We start from the raw sequence: 19,275 nt of genomic DNA on the forward strand, positions 1-19,275 counted from the left end.
CTGCGAGCCAAATTAAAGACGACGACTTCACCAGCTACAGCTGGTAATAACCGACGGTGGTGCTGCAGGTTGCCTGTCGTTCTTCTGCCCGTGTATCCCGTTCGGACAGGTGGCAGAGGTCTTAGACAAGGGCGTCACATGTAAGATACGATCTCTGTTTTCTGTTCAAACTGAACTGAAGTGGAACGATAGAAGAACAACTTGTAGATTAACAAGCAAGTGTCGTCTTACGTTGTGTGCATCATCACTTCATCAGCCTGTGGTCTGGCCGGCCTGATCTACTGCCTGCTGCTGCATGCCGGGGTGGTCCTGGTCCCGTGTCACTGCCTCTACACCTGCACCTACCGTCGCAAGCTCCGGGCGGCGTACGGCCTGCCGCCGGAGCCGTGCGGCGACTGCTGCGTCCACTTCTGGTGCAGGCCATGCGCGCTCTCCCAGATGTACCGAGAGCTCAAGAACCGAGGCGCCGACCCGGCCGATGGTAAGCAAGGGCGCCTGCAATGTCTCATCACTACGGATCGGATACGGACGGATATCACCGATATTACATTTGTTTTCATATTTCTGTCCGGATTCGGATTCGAATACGGATACTGTCAACTATGTCGTATAGGATACGATTGGATATCGACATCATAAATATGCGATTTGAGTATTCGGATACGGATACGGTATCAGATGTTTGATATCCGGACTCGGATACGGACAGATCTCAACCCCTCTAAACGGATTCGGTTTCGAATACGGTCGGAAAATATCCGTACCATTTTCATCCCTACTCATCACTCATCTCAGCAGTGCCCTGCGCTCCATGGACTATATATATATATATATATATATATATATATACACTACCACTAGCGGGCTATAAAATAACTTATTCTGTAGCCACTTTGAGTTACGATAATTACTATGTTAATTTATGAGATTATAGAAACTCCTTACTAAGTGATTTACTATAACGTTATGGTAAATATCTCCATGTGTTATAGTAACCCAGCTATCGTAAATATGTATTGACATTATCGTAAACTAGTATATAAAATTATCGTAAAGGGAGGTGGCTACAGAATAACTTATTTTGTAGTTGGCTACTGAATATACTCACCATATATATATATATATATACTCCTTTCATGTATGACAATGGTAACAATACTCCCTCATTCCACAAAAAAATATAATTCTTACATTTTGAGAAGTCAAACAGTTTAGACTTTAACAAAAATTAGATGAAAAAGTACTAACATCCTTGAGACAAAATAAGTACATTAGATTAGTTATAAAATATATTTTCATAATAAATTTATTTAGAGACATAAATGTGAATACTGTTTACTATAAACTTGGTCAAAGTTAAACTAGTTGGACTGACACATTTCCCATAATTGTATTCTTTTCTGAACGGAGGGAGTACATCACTACCAAAATGATGAGATTCTCCTAGTGTTTTTAAGTAGTTGTAAAACACTATCACTTGTTATAACACAGGGGAATCCTCACTTGGCAGCATTTAGTAGAAAAAATTTATACTAAATTTTGAATGCTAAAACACTAGGACAAGCCGTCACTAGAAGTCTAAAATTCTGGTTGTTGGCCCGTTTGGTGTTTGGACCCTGGATTATAAATTGGTAGGTAAAAAATCCCTATAGTGCAGAGTATTGTGTTATAGTCGAATGATTTGAAATTTGACTAATTTAGTCATAATTATATAAAAAAAGTACTAATATTTCTAATACAAAATAAGTACCTGCAAATTAAATATGAAATATATTTTTTTTCATAAAAACCTAGTTAGAAATATAAATGAATTAAAACTATTCAATATAAATTTATTTAAAGTTAAGCTAGTTTAACTTGCACAGATCTTATAATTCATTGCATCTTTTTTATGGAGGCAGGAGGGAGTAGTACTGGTACGCAATACTTTCGAAATCGATTCATCTCACGATTAGCCGCCTGTTCGGCTGGGGCGGGCGGGCTGGCTGGGCTGGCTAGGCCAGCCAGAACAGTATTTTTCTCTCACACAAATCAGTCAGCAGTACTTCTTCATGAACCAGCAACGATACGAACCAGCCAACCGAACAGGCTGTAGATTCTAAGTCTGTGACTACGAGATGGCCTTACAAGGTACATTGGTCACATCAGCTATTCCTCGTGAAACATTTTATGGCGCTGTTTCAAACTACCACATCAGCTAGAATTAATGCTGTAAAATTTGAATGAAACAACTATTTTTAATATATAATTTTATTTTATGATAGTCTCTTCATAACATTCAATTCCATGACTTATCCATAGCAATAAAGTGAGCTAAACCATTTTATGAAACTCATTTTATCTCTCTTCTAAAAAATATTGTCATGTCATAAAATGGCACTCACATCATTGTATTAAAACCTGCTCAAATCACAAACTTTAAATACTACATCTGTCCTGAAAAGAATACAACTATGGGTTGCATGTCACAAAAACTTGTTCATGTTTGATCAAGTTTCTAGTGAATAATATTCACATTTATGATTTTAAATTAATTTATTATGAAAAACAAATTTTGTTATTAATCTAATGGTATTTATTTAGTATTATAAACATTGATACTTTTTTATTTATAATTGGTCAAATATAAGGTACTAAAATATGACACTATACTAGAATTGCATTGTCTCTAGGACAGAGGTAGTGCTAGAGTTCTTTGAAGGCTTGGGGCAACCTATACAACAGTATTCCCTAAAAATCCAAATTGCAAGTCATTTTATTTTTTATTAGATACATAATTTTTGTTATGTATCTAGATATATGTTATGTCTTGATACACGGTAAAAACTATGCACCTTAATAAACTAAAATGACTTACAATTTAGAACGTAGGGAGTACTATACATTGTCCTTGTTCTATGGCTGCATATCCTTGAGAAGGCAAGAAAATATTTTATTTTAAAAACCGGATGAGTCTAGTGCCATGTCACAAAATAAAACACAGGAGGTTAGGGCTAAGTAATAAGACGTGTCTGTGACGTTCACTAGTATAGAGACGGCCTTTACTTCCGGTGGGGAACCCCCTCTAGTCCCGGTTCCCCACCCGGGAGCAAGCATCCGGGACTAAAGGGGGTCCTTTAGTCCCGGGTCAGGAACCGGGACTAAAGGCCGGTGGGTAACACCAACTGGGATTAAAGGTGCCTCCTGACATGCCACGAGGCCGGCACCCTTTAGTCTCGGTTGGTAATACGAACCAGGACTGAAGTTTTTTTTTTCTTTTTTCATTTCTTTTCATTTTTTTGTTTTCTTTTCAAAATAGGTTTTCGAAGTCGTATTGTACGCTGCTAATAATATATTTATACGCGCGTATAGTATGTTTTGGTTCAAGCACAATGAACATATTAAATCACACAATTCAAGCATATATATATATATATATATATGCATGCATGCATCATATATATATTTACATGCATGCATGCATATGTGTATTTTACATTATATTATTTTATGTGCATATATTACAAAAGATTGTATTACAGTTGTTTGTGATATAACAAGTTTCCTCTCATTCTCTAGCTTGACTTCCATGGCAGTGTTGGGTCAAAGTAGAACTTGCCTTTGGAATCGATGACCTGGTCATTAAAAAATCCGGCTATAGACTCTTGAATTGCTTTGATTTGATCTTGTCGTATGACCTTTTCCTCCAACCATCGAGCCTACAGGTTTGACTTAAAGGAAAATAAATTAATATATGTACATACATATATATATATAAAGACATAGTAACACAATCAATAATAATAATTAAATAAATATATAGTGTATTTTTAACGTACTTTGAGTCTCTCTGTAGGAGTTCTTTGGGAGAGCTCTTTGATAAACTTGCAAACATAGTAACCACAGTAGTTGTTTCCCTGTTCCTACCTTAGACACCACTTTACGAGAAAAAGATTTGTCATCCAATCTGGTGATCCGATGAAAGCTATATGTTTAATTAATAAAGATGATGCGATTTAGGGGACTTACTTTCAAAGGGATTACATTCAGTGGCGCTTTGCATTTCCCATGTGTTGCTTCTCAATAAAGGTTTTCCAAACACTGCCCAATAAAAAATTTGCCACATCATCAGATATAGTTAATCATCATGTTTGTGTGTATATATAGTTGCTAGAGATACCGAAATTACCTCTGGATAATATCTATCATATCTTGGTAGTCTTGTTGTGGTTTTCTCATCGAGTCATAGATTATCAAGTGACTTTTCACCAGATCGATGTCCATCAATATCCAGTGATTGCTGAATGTGTTTATAGGATATAACGCATGACACTCATTAATTAACTAGAATCAACATATGAGCCATTAAGGATGATCGACATTATTAACACTCACTTGAAGTTGTAGGGAAAGAGTATATCCTTCTTATGGCATTGGTTCACTAAGAAGTTCATGAGGTTACTCTCTGACTTAGACTTCCAATTAGGCTTTAGAGTAACTGGGTCTTTGAATACTATATGGGGATCAACAAAACCAATTTTATTGCAGCCTTTCTTTCTGTGCTCTATCATTGTAAATCTGCATATATATAGTACTTGTTAGGATAATTTATATGCATATACACACATATGATGAGTTTAATAATAGATCGAAAGAATTATTACTTACAGGCAATAGCAGCTAATGATAACTTTGTCTAGAGAGGTCAGATGGCATAGTTGATGAAATTCTGCAAAGTCAACATACATAACATCATCGTCATGGAACCAATGTTCGTCTCTAATTCTGACATCAATGCAGAAGTATCCACCGGTAGACGCCTGCATGTACCACTTGTTTAGCAGGTACATTTGTGTCTCTAGATCACCTAAGGCTTGAGGGTTGTATAGACTCTAGTCTAGTACAATTTTTTTCTTCCAAATATCAACCTCCGCCGCACTCTCAATGTTTCCATCACCAAACATCTGGTAAAGGTCGAGACCAGTCTCTTCAATAAATTCACCAAGGTGATCCAAATCGATATCCGGAGGTATGTTTGCCTGATGCATTAATCCTAAATTCAAAGCATATTCATTACCAACAACTAGCGGGGGACTGATTGGTGCGATTGTTGTTCGAGTTGTGCAACTCCTTTCCCTGCCCGCTTCTTTTTCTGTGCCGCCTCAATTGACTTGGTGAGACTGCGGTCATAGTCCGTTAACGTTGATTTAGACGGCTTACGAGATTCCCGCTGTTGTTGCTGGTAAGAAGCCACCTTTTTTCTTAGAATATCTAGAGCTACGAAGAAGTATGGTTTCTCCGGGTTACTCCTTGCTTCTTGATCCTTTTTAAGTTTATCATAGAATCTAGACATATCTTTTTTATATGCATCAGTTACTTCTTCCTTCTCTTCAGATATTATTTTGGGAATAGCCCTTGGTTTCACGATGGCTTTCTTTACCGGCGGGGGGCTAGTTCTTCGTTTGCGGGGCTGGCCTCTTGCTAGTACTTGGCTTCTTGGTAGGTGGGGGCGGGGGAGGCATTGGAGACCTCCTTGGAGGTGGTGGCAGCGGCGTTGGAGACCTCCTTAGAGGTTGCGGTTGCGGCGTTGGAGACCTCCTTGGAGATGGTGTGGATGCAGCCTCGCCTTCCAACACATTGTCATCGTATAGAGCACTATGATGATCTGGCGATTGAACAATTGGACTTAGGTTGGGGGAGGATCTACTACAAAAAAAGGAATGACATTATTATGAGCAAATTGTTAATTATTTAAGCCAATATAAATTAATGATGTAGTGTTTTCATCCGCACCTATTGTGATGTAGTTCAGGAGGAGGTGGAGGCGACATCCCGGGAATGATGATGTAGCGCTTACGCCATAGAATGAATGTCTTCTCTGCTTCTCCAAGAGTCTTCTCGCCATCACCTCTAGGAATGTCAAGAGGCAAATCACTAAAACCTTTTTTAGCTTTATCTACCGAGATGGTAGTATATCCTTCTTGGATTATATTTCTATGAATCCTTGGTGTCTTGGTTCGGTCGATAGGATTAACAAGACCGATAGCCACCTTGATTGTGGAATTCCCCTTCGGAATGTGTAGCTCACACGATGTACAAGGTTAAGTGATGTCATCCACAGGGAAGCGTAGTCCTGTGTCCCCTTGATTTGGTATCTTTGTGGAAGCGCAGCTGCTTTTCAACTAAATAGATTGGCTAATGTTGATTCCTGGCTCTGATGCCTGCTTGCTTGCACTCACTGCTATTTACACTTGCCTTCTGATTTCCTCCTGCATTCTCACTTCAAGGTTTTTTTCCCACTCCTGTGCTTCACGCACCGCTTCCTCCAACCTCTAGAGCCGCTGTGCCTCTTCTTCCTTCTTTCTCTGGCGGCTTCTTTAGGAAGGTCTGTCCTAAGGGAATCCATGCTCGCATGAGACACTTCCTTTGCCTCTGTAGCACCCGGTTTTAAGAACAAAACCAGATACACACCATATGTGAGCCCAGGAAGTCAAATCTCACATATAGCTACAAATAAGGGTAATATCAATAGACAATGCTTAAATACATAATGTATTAGTATAAAGATTATAACCTCAGAGTATAGATAGCGTAAAGACAACTCCGATCTTCAGGCGAAGACTCTAAATCCACAGGGACAACTAACTGGTTGATCACAAGCCTAATTCCTCCAAACTCTAGCAATCTGGTACCCATCCGGGATTTTTATCCAAATAATTGAAAATAAAGCAAGCGTAAGTACATGTCGTACTCAACAAATATAACATGGGGTTCATGGGGCTCAAAAGGCTGACACTGGTTTAACTGCGATTAGCTTTTAATGAGTCATGATTTTAGCAATTGAGTAGCAACAAGTTCACCTCAAGCCCATAAACACATGATCAGGTAAACATAAATAATGAATAGCATAAATAATTAACCATTAGTGAGCATCTTCATCATCAGTATCATCTGTGTTCATCATCTATTCCGTAAATGTTTCAAGGCCGCTCGTGACCGAGAGCACGACTGATATACTAGTTTTACACTCTACAGAGGTTGTACACTTTCACTGTGAGTCATGATTTACCCTTTCGCCCGAGGTGATCAGCCTCTTGACCCACTACCAAGGAAGGCCGGCAGGGTTTACTATGAAACCTTTCAAAGGTTCATCTAACAAGTTAGGGACGCTAGGTTTCTGTGGCCTGCGAATGTAGAGCTCCCCTTCCGGCAGTCATAATGACGCGCAGCCTATACACTGACGGATAGAGGCCGCACTATATTCAACCCAGAACACACCCCTCTTGCGCCATAAAGGTAACCACTAACAAGCTAGAAAAGGTCCTCATACTGAGCTAAAGCTAGAGCCATGTAGCCCTCACAGCTATACTATAAGTCCCGGATGATCACTTACAGATAAGTCCTTAGGGAGAGGAATCTAGAGCACCATAAAAATAACCCAATGCTCTAGCCCCCTTATTTCATGTTGCTAAAAAGCATCTTTTAATGTTTATTGCATATTCCATTAGTCAAGTTACAAGATCATGGTTATAGTTGAGCACTAGCATCATACTACCCAATGCAGTACCCCATAGGAGTCAAGGTACAAGTACAAAAGACTAGGATATCCTTAGTGGTAGTCAAGGTAGACATATGCAGTATGAATTAAATGATTAACAGTGAATAGGCAACAAGGATGGTCCCATGCTATACTTGCCTTAAAACACCGATCCTTCGGTAAGCTTTAATCTTCAACGTACTTCTTCTTTTTCTTCTTGATCACCACGTATATCTCACCGACTGGACGAAATCATAAAGCACCACACAAGCATCCATACAATCATACATGAAGCAAATAATAGATCTAAATTAGAACAATACACCAATCATAAAATCAAAATGAAAAGTTTGTGAAACGAATCTACGTCTCGCTACGAACACAAAGACGTGAAAAGCACTTTACTCAGAGCTATGGTTGAAAAGATACAACTACCGAGAGATCTACTCATAAAACCATTAGCTTCATGTGTTTTAATTATATAAAACCATATATAGGATATTCTATAGGTAATATAAATTAAGTCAAGTTTAAGTTTGAATTGTAATCCTAAAGTAAAACAAATCATATTTTATTTATAAAACCCAGTTGCGTAATTGTTATTCAAGTTATGATTTAAACCATGAAATTCCAGTATTAGTGACATGATAAACACTGTTACTAACACATAGATCTTGACGCTATGAATCTAACGCAACTTGAATGGACTAAAACAGATCTAAGACACAGAAGATATGATTTAAACAAGATTTCTTTTAATCGAATAATAGATTAAATCTAATCACGAATTTTAAAAGTTAAAAACATATTGAACAGTAGTATGAACATGTAGATTATGAAATTACGAACCTAACGCAATTTGAACAGATCAAATTGGAGTTAAAACGGAGAAGTTATGGCTAAAACAAAATCAGTGGCAAATATGTAAATAAGAGAAAACGTATTTTGGATCTAAACCGACGAAACTACGCTTTTAAAAGAAGAAGACGAAATCTGGGAAAATATTTTAGATGGCGGTCTTACCTGGGGGTCCCTCGGCGGCGTTGGAGGAGCAAGACGACAATGGCAACGGCGACGGCGACAGCAACGGCGAGAGAAAGAGGAAAAAAATATAATTTACTACACGAGGGATTTCCCAAACTAGGGGCTCCCCATATGATAGTTTTGGTGTGCTTTGCCTAAGGGGTTGGTTGATATATATAAGAAGAAAAACTCCCCACATCCACGTCAACTAGCGATATGATACTAATTGATGTTACACCCTCTATATTTACTAATGGGCCTAGATAATCATTAAAGCCCATTAGTAAATAAATGCATGGGCCTTTAGGATTTATTAGGATTATTGCACATGGGCTTTGAGCGTTGGGATAAATGAGAGATTTATTATTTTCGGAATTAATTAATTTCGTGGATAAAATAATTCTAGAAAAGTCCAGAATTGATATTTAAGCCACGAAAAATACTCCGGGACCTCCAAAAATTTGGGGAAAATTTCCAGAGACACTTTGAAACATGATGAACCCAAATAAAGTATTTGGAGCTCATAGAAATATTGTTGGGAACTTGGAACTTAAAGATTAAAGTGAAGGAGTCAGGAATTAAATTCCAGAAAGAAGCTGGAAAATTCCTAGAGATAGATATTCATCTCCTAAACATATAAAAACACACATTTTGCAGATAGAAACACGAGGTACGACCGGCATGAATGCAACAAACACGTTTCTACCTTATGATAAATTTTAAATTAATAAAAAAAATTATTTTCCTATGTTTTCATGTGCACAAAAATTCACAAATAAATCATTTTAACTCTATTTTTAAAAGTGGCAAATTTTGGGGTGTTACAATTCTACCCCCTTAAGATGAATCTCATCCTCGAGATTCGGATGACATTGACTAGGAGATAGGGATACTTCGTTCTTGGTTTCTTCTTTACTTCCTCGTGCAGTTCCATCGTCCTGATAAGAATTCCGTCTTACTTTGCATACCTGTGAATCTTATTCAAAGTAACTTATCAAACTGATTCCAAGATTCTGATAGATACCTTGGACAATTCCCAGGTAACTCCAATCACTAGGCCACCTTCCTATAATACCAATTCTCTTTCTTAAAATATCCACCTTCCGAGGAAGCCGGACGAACATCTTGTTAGAAGGAGATTCTACCACCAATCTTCAAAACATTAATGTTTTTGGCTAAGTTGCTCGATATGGGAATACAACTCTTAGTCCTTGGTGTCACCTGAACCTTCTTAGCATGATTCTCTGTTGCTAAGGGCATCGGCTGCGACTTCTACTTCTCTAAGGTATAGCACTTTTCCAAGTCATAATCAATCTCGTTCCAACGAAGATATTACAAGCTCAAGACCAACATGGTGAAGATGTCCTGTAGATTCTTGTGATCCTCCTAGATGTCACTCCTACTTCTAAGAAGACAGTACTTCCATGCTCCATAATGGATAACTCCAGATAACATGTTAGATAGTTCAACTCACACTTCCTTAGTTGACTTAATGAACTAGCCACTACTTTGCTTCTCGCATAAGGACACATCCCATACCTTGACAAGGTGCATCATTGTAGATATGAAACTCTTGTCTAGATCTGGCAAAGCTAATACATGGGTTTTACTTCAACCTCTTCTTGGACTCCATCAACACTTAGCTGAGGTTTCTTGATCCAAACTAGCTTGAAAACTTCTCCGGTAGCTCTACCAAAATCTTGTTGATCTTGGATAAACCTTCATTGAACCAAACTTGATTGAAACTCTGAGTTTCTCTCACATCTTTGGGTACCACCATGCTTCCGCTGCGCAAACAAGAACGTATGACACTTCAGCTTGCAAATTATTCAACTTGGCTACCCCCTTAAGATGAGATCAACAGGGTAGCTTGAACCTTCTTCTAGATGGATTAACTAGCATAAGGACATCCTGACACCCCAAAGAAGCTCTCGTGTAGGGCAAGAACAAGAAATCTAGAATTTCTCACGAGATGAAAAACAAAAGTGCAGTAAAACAGCTGTAACTCCCATTGTGTTAATCCAATGTAGTTGTAGCTTATACCGTTGGAAAGATTATAAAATTCTCCACAACTTCTTTATAGAACACTTTTCCAAATTCTGCAGTTAACTTGGTCAAAAACAGTGCACAACAGAAACTATTCCAGGTTCCAAACAGCACAGACACATCGCCTTGTGATTTTCATATCTCCATAACCAAAATAGCTATTAAGGTGATTCTTACGCTCAGAGAAAGATATTGAAGTCTACTATTGTCTAGAATTTTCTCATGATTTTTTATCATCCAAAATCAGAGATATATGTTGAAGAGTGCGAACTGCTCTGAAACAACAGGATAGGAAGAACAGAAGAAAATCATAACCCAACTATTTATTTCACTAATCCTTATGCCTTAGGCCTATAAACTAAATGATTTTGTGGGGACACCCAACAAGATCATTGCAATCATTACAAAAATCCAAAACAAGCATAAGCATAATGATAGTTCAACAAGCAATAATGGTGCACAACTCAATCATTGACTCAACTTACGATACTATCGTCCTTATTGAATTAGGGGTAACAATCCTAAGACATATCTTCGGATTACACAAGAAGGTGATGAGAAATAGTTCTAAAAGCATATCAAATCAAGGAGTGAAGATGAGAACAAAGACTTTAAAATAAGCACCAAGGTAGAGATGAATAACAATGGTAGAGATATAGTAGAAAAGAAAATATCAAGGTTCATAGAGCAAGGGTTTTTGTAGCAACTTCAAAACCTTAACACGGCCAATTTCTAACTAGGCTTGTGTCCTACAGTTAGCATTGCTCTGATACCACTTTGTAGCATCTGGTTTTTAGAACAAAACCAGATACACACCATATGTGAGCCCAGGAAGTCAAATCTCACATATAGCTATAAATAAGGGTAATATCAATAGACAATGCTTAAATACATAACGTATTAGTATAAAGATTATAACCTTAGAGTATAGACAGCGTAAAGACAACTCCAATCTTTAGGCGAAGACTCCAAATCCAAAGGGACAACTGACTGGTTGATCACAAGCCTAATTCCTCCAAACTCTAGTAATCTGGTACCCATCCAGGATTTTTATCCAAATAATTGAAAATAAAGCAAGCGTAAGTACATGTCGTACTCAATAAATATAACATGGGGTTCATGAGGCTCAAAAGGCTGACACTGGTTTAACTGCGATTAGCTTTTAATGAGTCATGATTTTAGCAATTGAGTAGCAACAAGTTCACCTTAAGCCCATAAACACATGATCAGGTAAACATGAATAATGAATAGCATAAACAATTAACCATTGGTGAGCATCTTCATCATCAGTATCATCTGTGTTCATCATCTATTCTGTAAATGTTCCAAGGCCGCTCGTGACCGAGAGCATGGCTGATATACCAGTTTTACACTCTGTAGAGGTTGTACACTTTCACTGTGAGTCATGATTTACCCTTTCGCCCGAGGTGATCAGCCTCTTGACCATTACCAAGGAAGGCCGGCAGTATTCACTATGAAACCTTTCAAAGGTTCGTCTAACAAGTTAGGGCCGCTAGGTTTCTGTGGCCTGTGAATGTAGAGCTCCCCTTCCGGCAGGCACAATGACGCGTAGCCTATACACTGATGGACAGAGGCCGCACTATATTCAACCCGGAACACACCCCTCTTGCACCATAAAGGTAACCACTAACAAGCTAAAAAAGGTCCTCATACTGAGCTAAAGCTAGAGCCATGTAGCCCTCACAGCTATACTATAAGTCCCGGATAATCACTTACAAATAAGTCCTTAGGGAGAGGAATCTAGAGCACCATAAAAATAGCCCAATGCTCTAGCCCCCTTGTTCCATGTTGCTAAAAAGCATCTTTTAATGTTTATTGCATATTCCATTAGTCAAGTTACAAGATCATGGTTGTAGTTGAGCACTAGCATCATACTACCCAATGCAGTACCCCATAGGAGTCAAGGTACAAGTACAAAAGACTAGGATATCCTTAGTGGTAGTCAAGGTAGACACATGCAGTATGAATTAAATGATTAACAATGAATAGGCAACAAGGATGGTCCTATGCTATACTTGCCTTAAAACACCGATCCTTTAGTAAGCTTTAATCTTCAACATACTCCTTTTTCTTTTTGATCACCATATATATCTCACCGACTGGACGAAATCATAAAGCACCACACAAGCATCCATACAATCATACATGAAGCAAACAATAGATCTAAATTAGAACAATACACCAATCATAAAATCAAAATGAAAAGTTTGTGAAACGAATCTACGTCTCGCTACGAACACAAAGATGTGAAAAGCACTCTACTCGGAGCTATGGTTGAAAAGATACAACTACCGAGAGATCTACTCATAAAACCATTTGCTTCATGTGTTTGAATTATATAAAACCATATATAGGATATTCTATAGGTAATATAAATTAAGTCAAGTTTAAGTTTGAATTGTAATACTAAAGTAAAACAAATCATATTTTATTTATAAAACCCACTTGCGTAATTGTTATTCAAGTTATGATTTAAACCATGAAATTCTAGTATTAGTGACATGATAAACACTATTACTAATGCATAGATCTTGACGCTATGAATCTAACGCAACTTGAATGGACTAAAACAGATCTAAGACGCAGAAGATATGATTTAAACAAGATTTCTTTTAATTGAATAATAGATTAAATCTAATCATGAATTTTAAAAGTTAAAACATACTGAACAGTAGTATGAACATGTAGATTATGAAATTATGAACCTAACGCAATTTGAACGGATCAAATCGAAGTTGGAACGGAGAAGTTATGACTAAAACAAAATCAGTGGCAAATATGTAAATAAGTGAAAACGTATTTTGAATCTAAACCGATGAAACTACGCTTTTAAAAGAAGACGAAGTCTGGGAAAATATTTTAGATGGCGGTCTTACCTAGGGGTTCCTCGGTGGCGTTGGAGGAGCAAGATGGCAACAGCAACGACGACGGCGACACCAACGGCAAGAGAAAGAGGAGAAAAATATAATTTACTACACGATGGATTTCCCAAACTAGGGGCTCCCCATATGGTAGTTTTGGTGTGCTTTGCCCAAGAGGTTGGTTGATATATTTAGGAAGAAAAACTCCCCACATCCACGTCAACTAGCAATATGATACTAATTGATGTTACACCCTCCATATTTACTAATGGGCCTAGATAATCATTAAATCCCATTAGTAAATAAATGCATGGGCCTTTAGGATTTATTAGGATTATTACACATGGGCTTTGAGCATTGGGATAAATGAGAGATTTATTATTTTTGAAATTAATTAATTTCATGGATAAAATAATTCTAGAAAAGTCTAGAATTGATATTTAAGCCACGAAAAATACTCCGGGACCTCCAAAAATTTAGGGAAAATTTCCAGAGACACTTTGAAACATGATGAACCCAAATAAAGTATTTAGAGCTCATAGAAATATTGTTGGGAACTTGGAACATAAAGATTAAAGTGAAGGAGGTAGGAATTAAATTCCAGAAAGAAGCTGGAAAATTCCTAGAAATAGATATTCATCTCCTAAACGTATAAAAACACACATTTTGCACATAGAAACACGAGGTGCGACCGGCATGAATGCAACAAACACGTTTCTACCTTATGATAAATTTTAAATTAATAAAAAAAATTATTTTTCTATGTTTTCATGTGCACAAAAATTCACAAATAAATCATTTTATCTCTATTTTTAAAAGTGGCAAATTTTGGGGTGTTACAGCCTCTAGTTCGGCCACCGTGTTCAATAGTCCCGATGGCGTATGTCAGTTCATCCTTCTCTCTGTTGGGCCTGAACGCACCACTAGCAGTAGCTCTCTGAGCATAAAACAATCTTTCTGATGCTTCTTGCAGTCTTGCGCCATAAACGCACTTCCCTATCTCCTGGTCCAGTGTTCCCCCATGAGCGAAAAACTAATTCTTTGCATGCTCTCCTCACTCGAGTGATTCTGGTGTGATACCCTTGGTAAGAATGTCTGCTTCTATTTTATTCCACTTCTTAATGGCAGTCGGGTAGCCACCTGATCCCAAGTTATGGTGTTATGTATTTTATTGGGCATTACGTTGGTTCTTTATCACCCGACTCACACCCTCTTCTGACATCTTGTACTATACAAACTCATCCCAATAGGGCCTCTGCTTTGAGATCAGGCCTAGGACAGTAAAATCTGGTGCTATGTTCTTCTTGATATACATCGTGTATAGGTGTTTCTTCCAAGTCTGAAACTGGGTGGCCATCTTCTTCATTGCCCAATCCCTAACTCGCTCCTTCAATTCATCACCATCTATTATATCATCATAACCATCTGTTTGGAGCATAAAATGTTCCAAGACATCATTCCAAATTAACGTCTTGTCACGATCGGAGACAAAACTAATATGAGGAGCATTGGTCTTCTTCTTCCATTCGCGGGTACTGATCAGAAGCCGGTCCCATACAAGGTAACCACAGTGGTGCAAGAATTTCATTTTATTTGGCCCCCCAGTTCGCCTGTATCCACATTGAACTCTGAGATGATGAAGCGGCCCTCCAATGGCTTTTTGGGACCTCGAATATTTTTACTCTTCGTTGTAGTTGTTGATGTCGATCCAGAGGGCTACAAAACATAAACATTATTTTTAATGTCATGAGCACACATAAGACATATGATAATATAAATAGCTAATAATAAAAAATATATACTTGACCAATATGTTCTTGCTCATTTTGTTCAAGAGCTAAGTACTGACTCCCGTCATCTGCATCCTCTTGCACGTTATTTTTAGCACCATCATCGCCAGCAACTTGAGTGCCAGTGTTGATTAAATTCATCATCAACTCCTCCTCATCCATGTTTCTTGGGTCGGCCATCTAGCTTCAAAAAACAAAACCAATATATAGTACGTCAAATCTTTGCTTACATGCATAAAATCTACGAACAATATGCATTATTAAATCTTGCCCCTCGGTCACGGACGCAATTCGCCACACCAGGGCGAACTGCGTCAGTACTAGGGCGAATTAGGGCTATACATAAACGACCGAGGGCAAATTGCGTCGGTGACTAGGGCGAACCACGTCGGTGACATCAACAACGCGGTTCGCCCAAGTCACCAACACAATTCGCCCTAGTGTGATTGTTTAGCGTTAACGATAATGATAATACGAATGTTGATCAACTAGGCCGCGAGAGAGGGCGGTGTGACGAGAGTGACGGTGCTCCGCTCCATCGTATATATGTTTGTACACATGGACGAACGAGGGCGGCGGTGCTCCGCCATATAAACCGTAAACCCTAGGGCGAACGAGGGCGGCGGTGCTCCACCGTATAAACCCTAAACCCTAGGGTGAACGAGGGCGGCGGTGCTCCACCGTATAAACCCTAACGAGGGCGGTGGTGCTCTGCCGTATAAACCCTAAACGTCATGGAGCTAGCCGAGGAGTGAACTTCTTCTTAGCGACCGCGCCGCACGTCGTGGAGCTAGCCGAGGAGTGAACTTCTTCTTAGCGACGACTACCTCGACATCATGCAGCTTCTTAGCGACAGCACCGTGACGCGCTCCGTGAAGTACTCCGCGCTCCCTCTCTAGGGCAAGGTGCCGTCCAACCTGCTCGTCCAGTGGAAGGACGTCATCTACAACGCCACGCACGCGCTCCGCCTCCGCAAGTACAGGCCCACCGATGACAACACGACAACGGCCAATAAAAAGCTGCCGGTGCTCGTCTACTTCCATGACGGCGGCTTATGCCTGTGCAGCTTTGAGCGGCCCCACTTCCATGCTGGCGCGCTTAGGCTCGCCGTGGAGCTCCCAGCGCTCGTGCTCTCCGCCGACTACCGCCCGAGCACTGCCTCCCTGTGACGCACCGTGACGCTGAGGCCATCCTGTCGTGGCTCCGTGCCCAGGCCGAGGCCGACCCGTGGCTGGCCGACGACTCGGCCGACCTGGGCAGGGTGTTCGTCTATGGCGACTCGGCCCGTGGCAACATCATGTACCACGTCGCCGTCCGGTACGGCAGTGGCCAGCTCACCCTCGACCCCATCATCCGGATCGCCGGGTGCGTCCTAGTCTGGCCCTTCTTTGCCGTCGAGGAGAGGATGTTGTTCGAGGCAGCTGGCCTTGTTGACGAACACGGTGCGGCGCTGTTCGACTAGGCGTGGCGCCTGGCACTGCCCGTTGGCACACGACCCGGCAGCCAACCCGTTCGGGCCGGACAGCGTCCCGCTGGACGATGTCGCCTTCCCACCGCTACTCGTCGTGGACCTGGACCAGGACGTGCTGCACGACCGCATACAGGACTATGCCACTAGGTTGATGGTGATGGGGAAGCCAAACTTGCCGTGTTGCCGTGTTCAGAGGGGGCCAGGGCCACGGGTTCTTCATCTTCGACCCGAAATGTGAAAGCCGAGAGAACTCACCTCAAGACTGTGGAGGCGCGCGCGGTGGAGGGCTCATCGGCGCGAGGTGGGGTGGCGACCGGCGGCGGCACGAGGAAGAAGAGGAGAAAGGGTGGCTATTCGACGAGGAAGATGAGGAGGGAATTGATCTGCGCCAGGCACTGGCGCATATATACTAGGGAGATTTACTCCCGGTGCCAGCCACCAGCCGGGAGTAAAGGTCCTTTACTCTCGGTGCGTGTTACCAACCAGAAGTAAATGTACCTTTACTCCCGGTGCTTGTTACCAACCGGGAGTAGTTGGTAACACGCACCAGGAGTAAAGGGTTTTTTTTGGCAGGCCATGAAACTGCAGCCCACCTTTACTCCCGGGTGTGCTTCCCACCCGGGAGTAAAGGTGGGCTGCAGTTTCGTTTCCCGCCTGTTTTGAGCAAATTTTTTTAATAAAATGCAATAGTCTTGTTAAATACATAATAAATTAAATAAAAGGCATAAAATTATTTTGTTAAAAATATGGATTTTTTTTCTTTATTGCACATAGGAAAAATCTATAACCTAACTTTTTTTTATTTTTTGTTATAATTATAAAACATAATGTAACTAATGTTTATTATTTCATTAATGCAAAAATGTAGTGTTTAATTAAAAATATTAAAACTATTGGTTTTGGACAGGAAATTTGTTTTCACATCATTTTAACGTTAATATTTTATAGGATATTCTATAGGTAATATAAATTAAGTCAAGTTTAAGTTTGAATTGTAATACTAAAGTAAAACAAATCATATTTTATTTATAAAACCCAGTTGCGTAATTGTTATTCAAGTTATGATTTAAACCATGAAATTCCAGCATTAGTGACATGATAAACACTATTACTAATGCATAGATCTTGACACTATGAATCTAACGCAACTTGAATGGACTAAAACAGATCTAAGACGCAGAATATATGATTTAAACAAGATTTCTTTTAATCGAATAATAGATTAAATCTAATCACGAATTTTAAAAGTTAAAAACATACTAAACAGTAGTATGAACACGTAGATTATGAAATTACGAACCTAACACAATTTGAACGGATCAAATCGAAGTTAGAACAGAGAAGTTATGACTAAAACAAAATCAGTGACAAATATGTAAATAAGTGAAAACGTATTTTGGATCTAAACCGACGAAACTACGCTTTTAAAAGAAGAAGATGAAGTCTGGGAAAATATTTTAGATGGCGGTCTTACCTAGGGGTCCCTCGGTGGCGTTGGAGGAGCAAGATGGCAACGGCAATGGCGATGGCGACAGCAACGGCGAGAGAAAGAGGAGAAAAATATAATTTACTACATGAGGGATTTCCCAAACTAGGCGCTCCTCATATGGTAGTTTTGGTGTGCTTTGCCCAAGGGGTTGGTTGATATATTTAGAAAGAAAAACTCCCCACGTCCACGTCAACTAGCGATATGATACTAATTGATGTTACACCCTCCATATTTACTAATGGGCCTAGATAATCATTAAAGCCCATTAGTAAATAAATGCATGGGCCTTTAGGATTTATTAGGATTATTGCACATGGGCTTTGAGCGTTGGGATAAATAAGAGACTTATTATTTTCAGAATTAATTAATTTCGTGGATAAAATAATTCTAGAAATGTCCAGAATTGATATTTAAGCCACGAAAAATACTTCGGGACCTCCGAAAATTTGGGGAAAATTTGTAGAGACACTTTAAAACATGATGAACCCAAATAAAGTATTTGGAGCTCATAGAAATATTGTTGGGAACTTGGAACATAAAGATTAAAGTGAAGGAGGCAGGAATTTAATTCCAGAAAGAAGCTCGAAAATTTCTAGAGATAGATATTCATCTCCTAAACGTATAAAAACACACATTTTGCACATAGAAACACGAGGTGCGACCGGCATGAATGCAACAAACATGTTTCTACCTTATGATAATTTTAAATTTATAAAAAAATTTATTTTCCTATGTTTTCATGTGCACAAAAATTCACAAATAAATCATTTTAACTCTATTTTTAAAAGTGGCAAATTTTGGGGTGTTACAGCCTCTAGTTCGGCCACCGTGTTCAATAGTCCCGATGGCATATGTCAGTTCATCCTTCTCTCTGTTGGGCCTGAATGCACCACTAGCAGTAGCTCTCTGAGTATAAAACAATCTTTCTACTGCTTCTTGCAGTCTTGCGCCATAAACGCACTTCCCTGTCTCCTGGTCTAGTGTTCCCCCATGAGCAAAAAATCAATTCTTTGCACGCTCTCCTCACTCGAGTGATTCTGGTGTGATACCCTTGGTAA

At 39.5% G+C, this 19,275-nt stretch overlaps 1 protein-coding gene and 1 pseudogene across 1 annotated transcript in view; both read left to right on the plus strand.

Moving 5' to 3' along the window:
• The window catches only part of LOC136491187 (cell number regulator 4-like), a 33,946-nt gene that overhangs the window by 285 nt on the left and 14,386 nt on the right, over positions 1-19,275 (plus strand). Inside the window, exons 2-3 of the mRNA XM_066487429.1 lie at positions 69-140; positions 257-481. Coding sequence (XP_066343526.1) covers positions 69-140; positions 257-481 — 297 coding nt within the window. The remainder of the gene's footprint in view (positions 1-68; positions 141-256; positions 482-19,275) is intronic.
• Positions 15,992-17,141, plus strand: LOC136510448 (carboxylesterase 15-like; annotated as a pseudogene).

This window comes from Miscanthus floridulus, chromosome 1, assembly GCF_019320115.1.
Source record: "Miscanthus floridulus cultivar M001 chromosome 1, ASM1932011v1, whole genome shotgun sequence".
NCBI classification, from domain to species: domain Eukaryota; kingdom Viridiplantae; phylum Streptophyta; class Magnoliopsida; order Poales; family Poaceae; genus Miscanthus; species Miscanthus floridulus.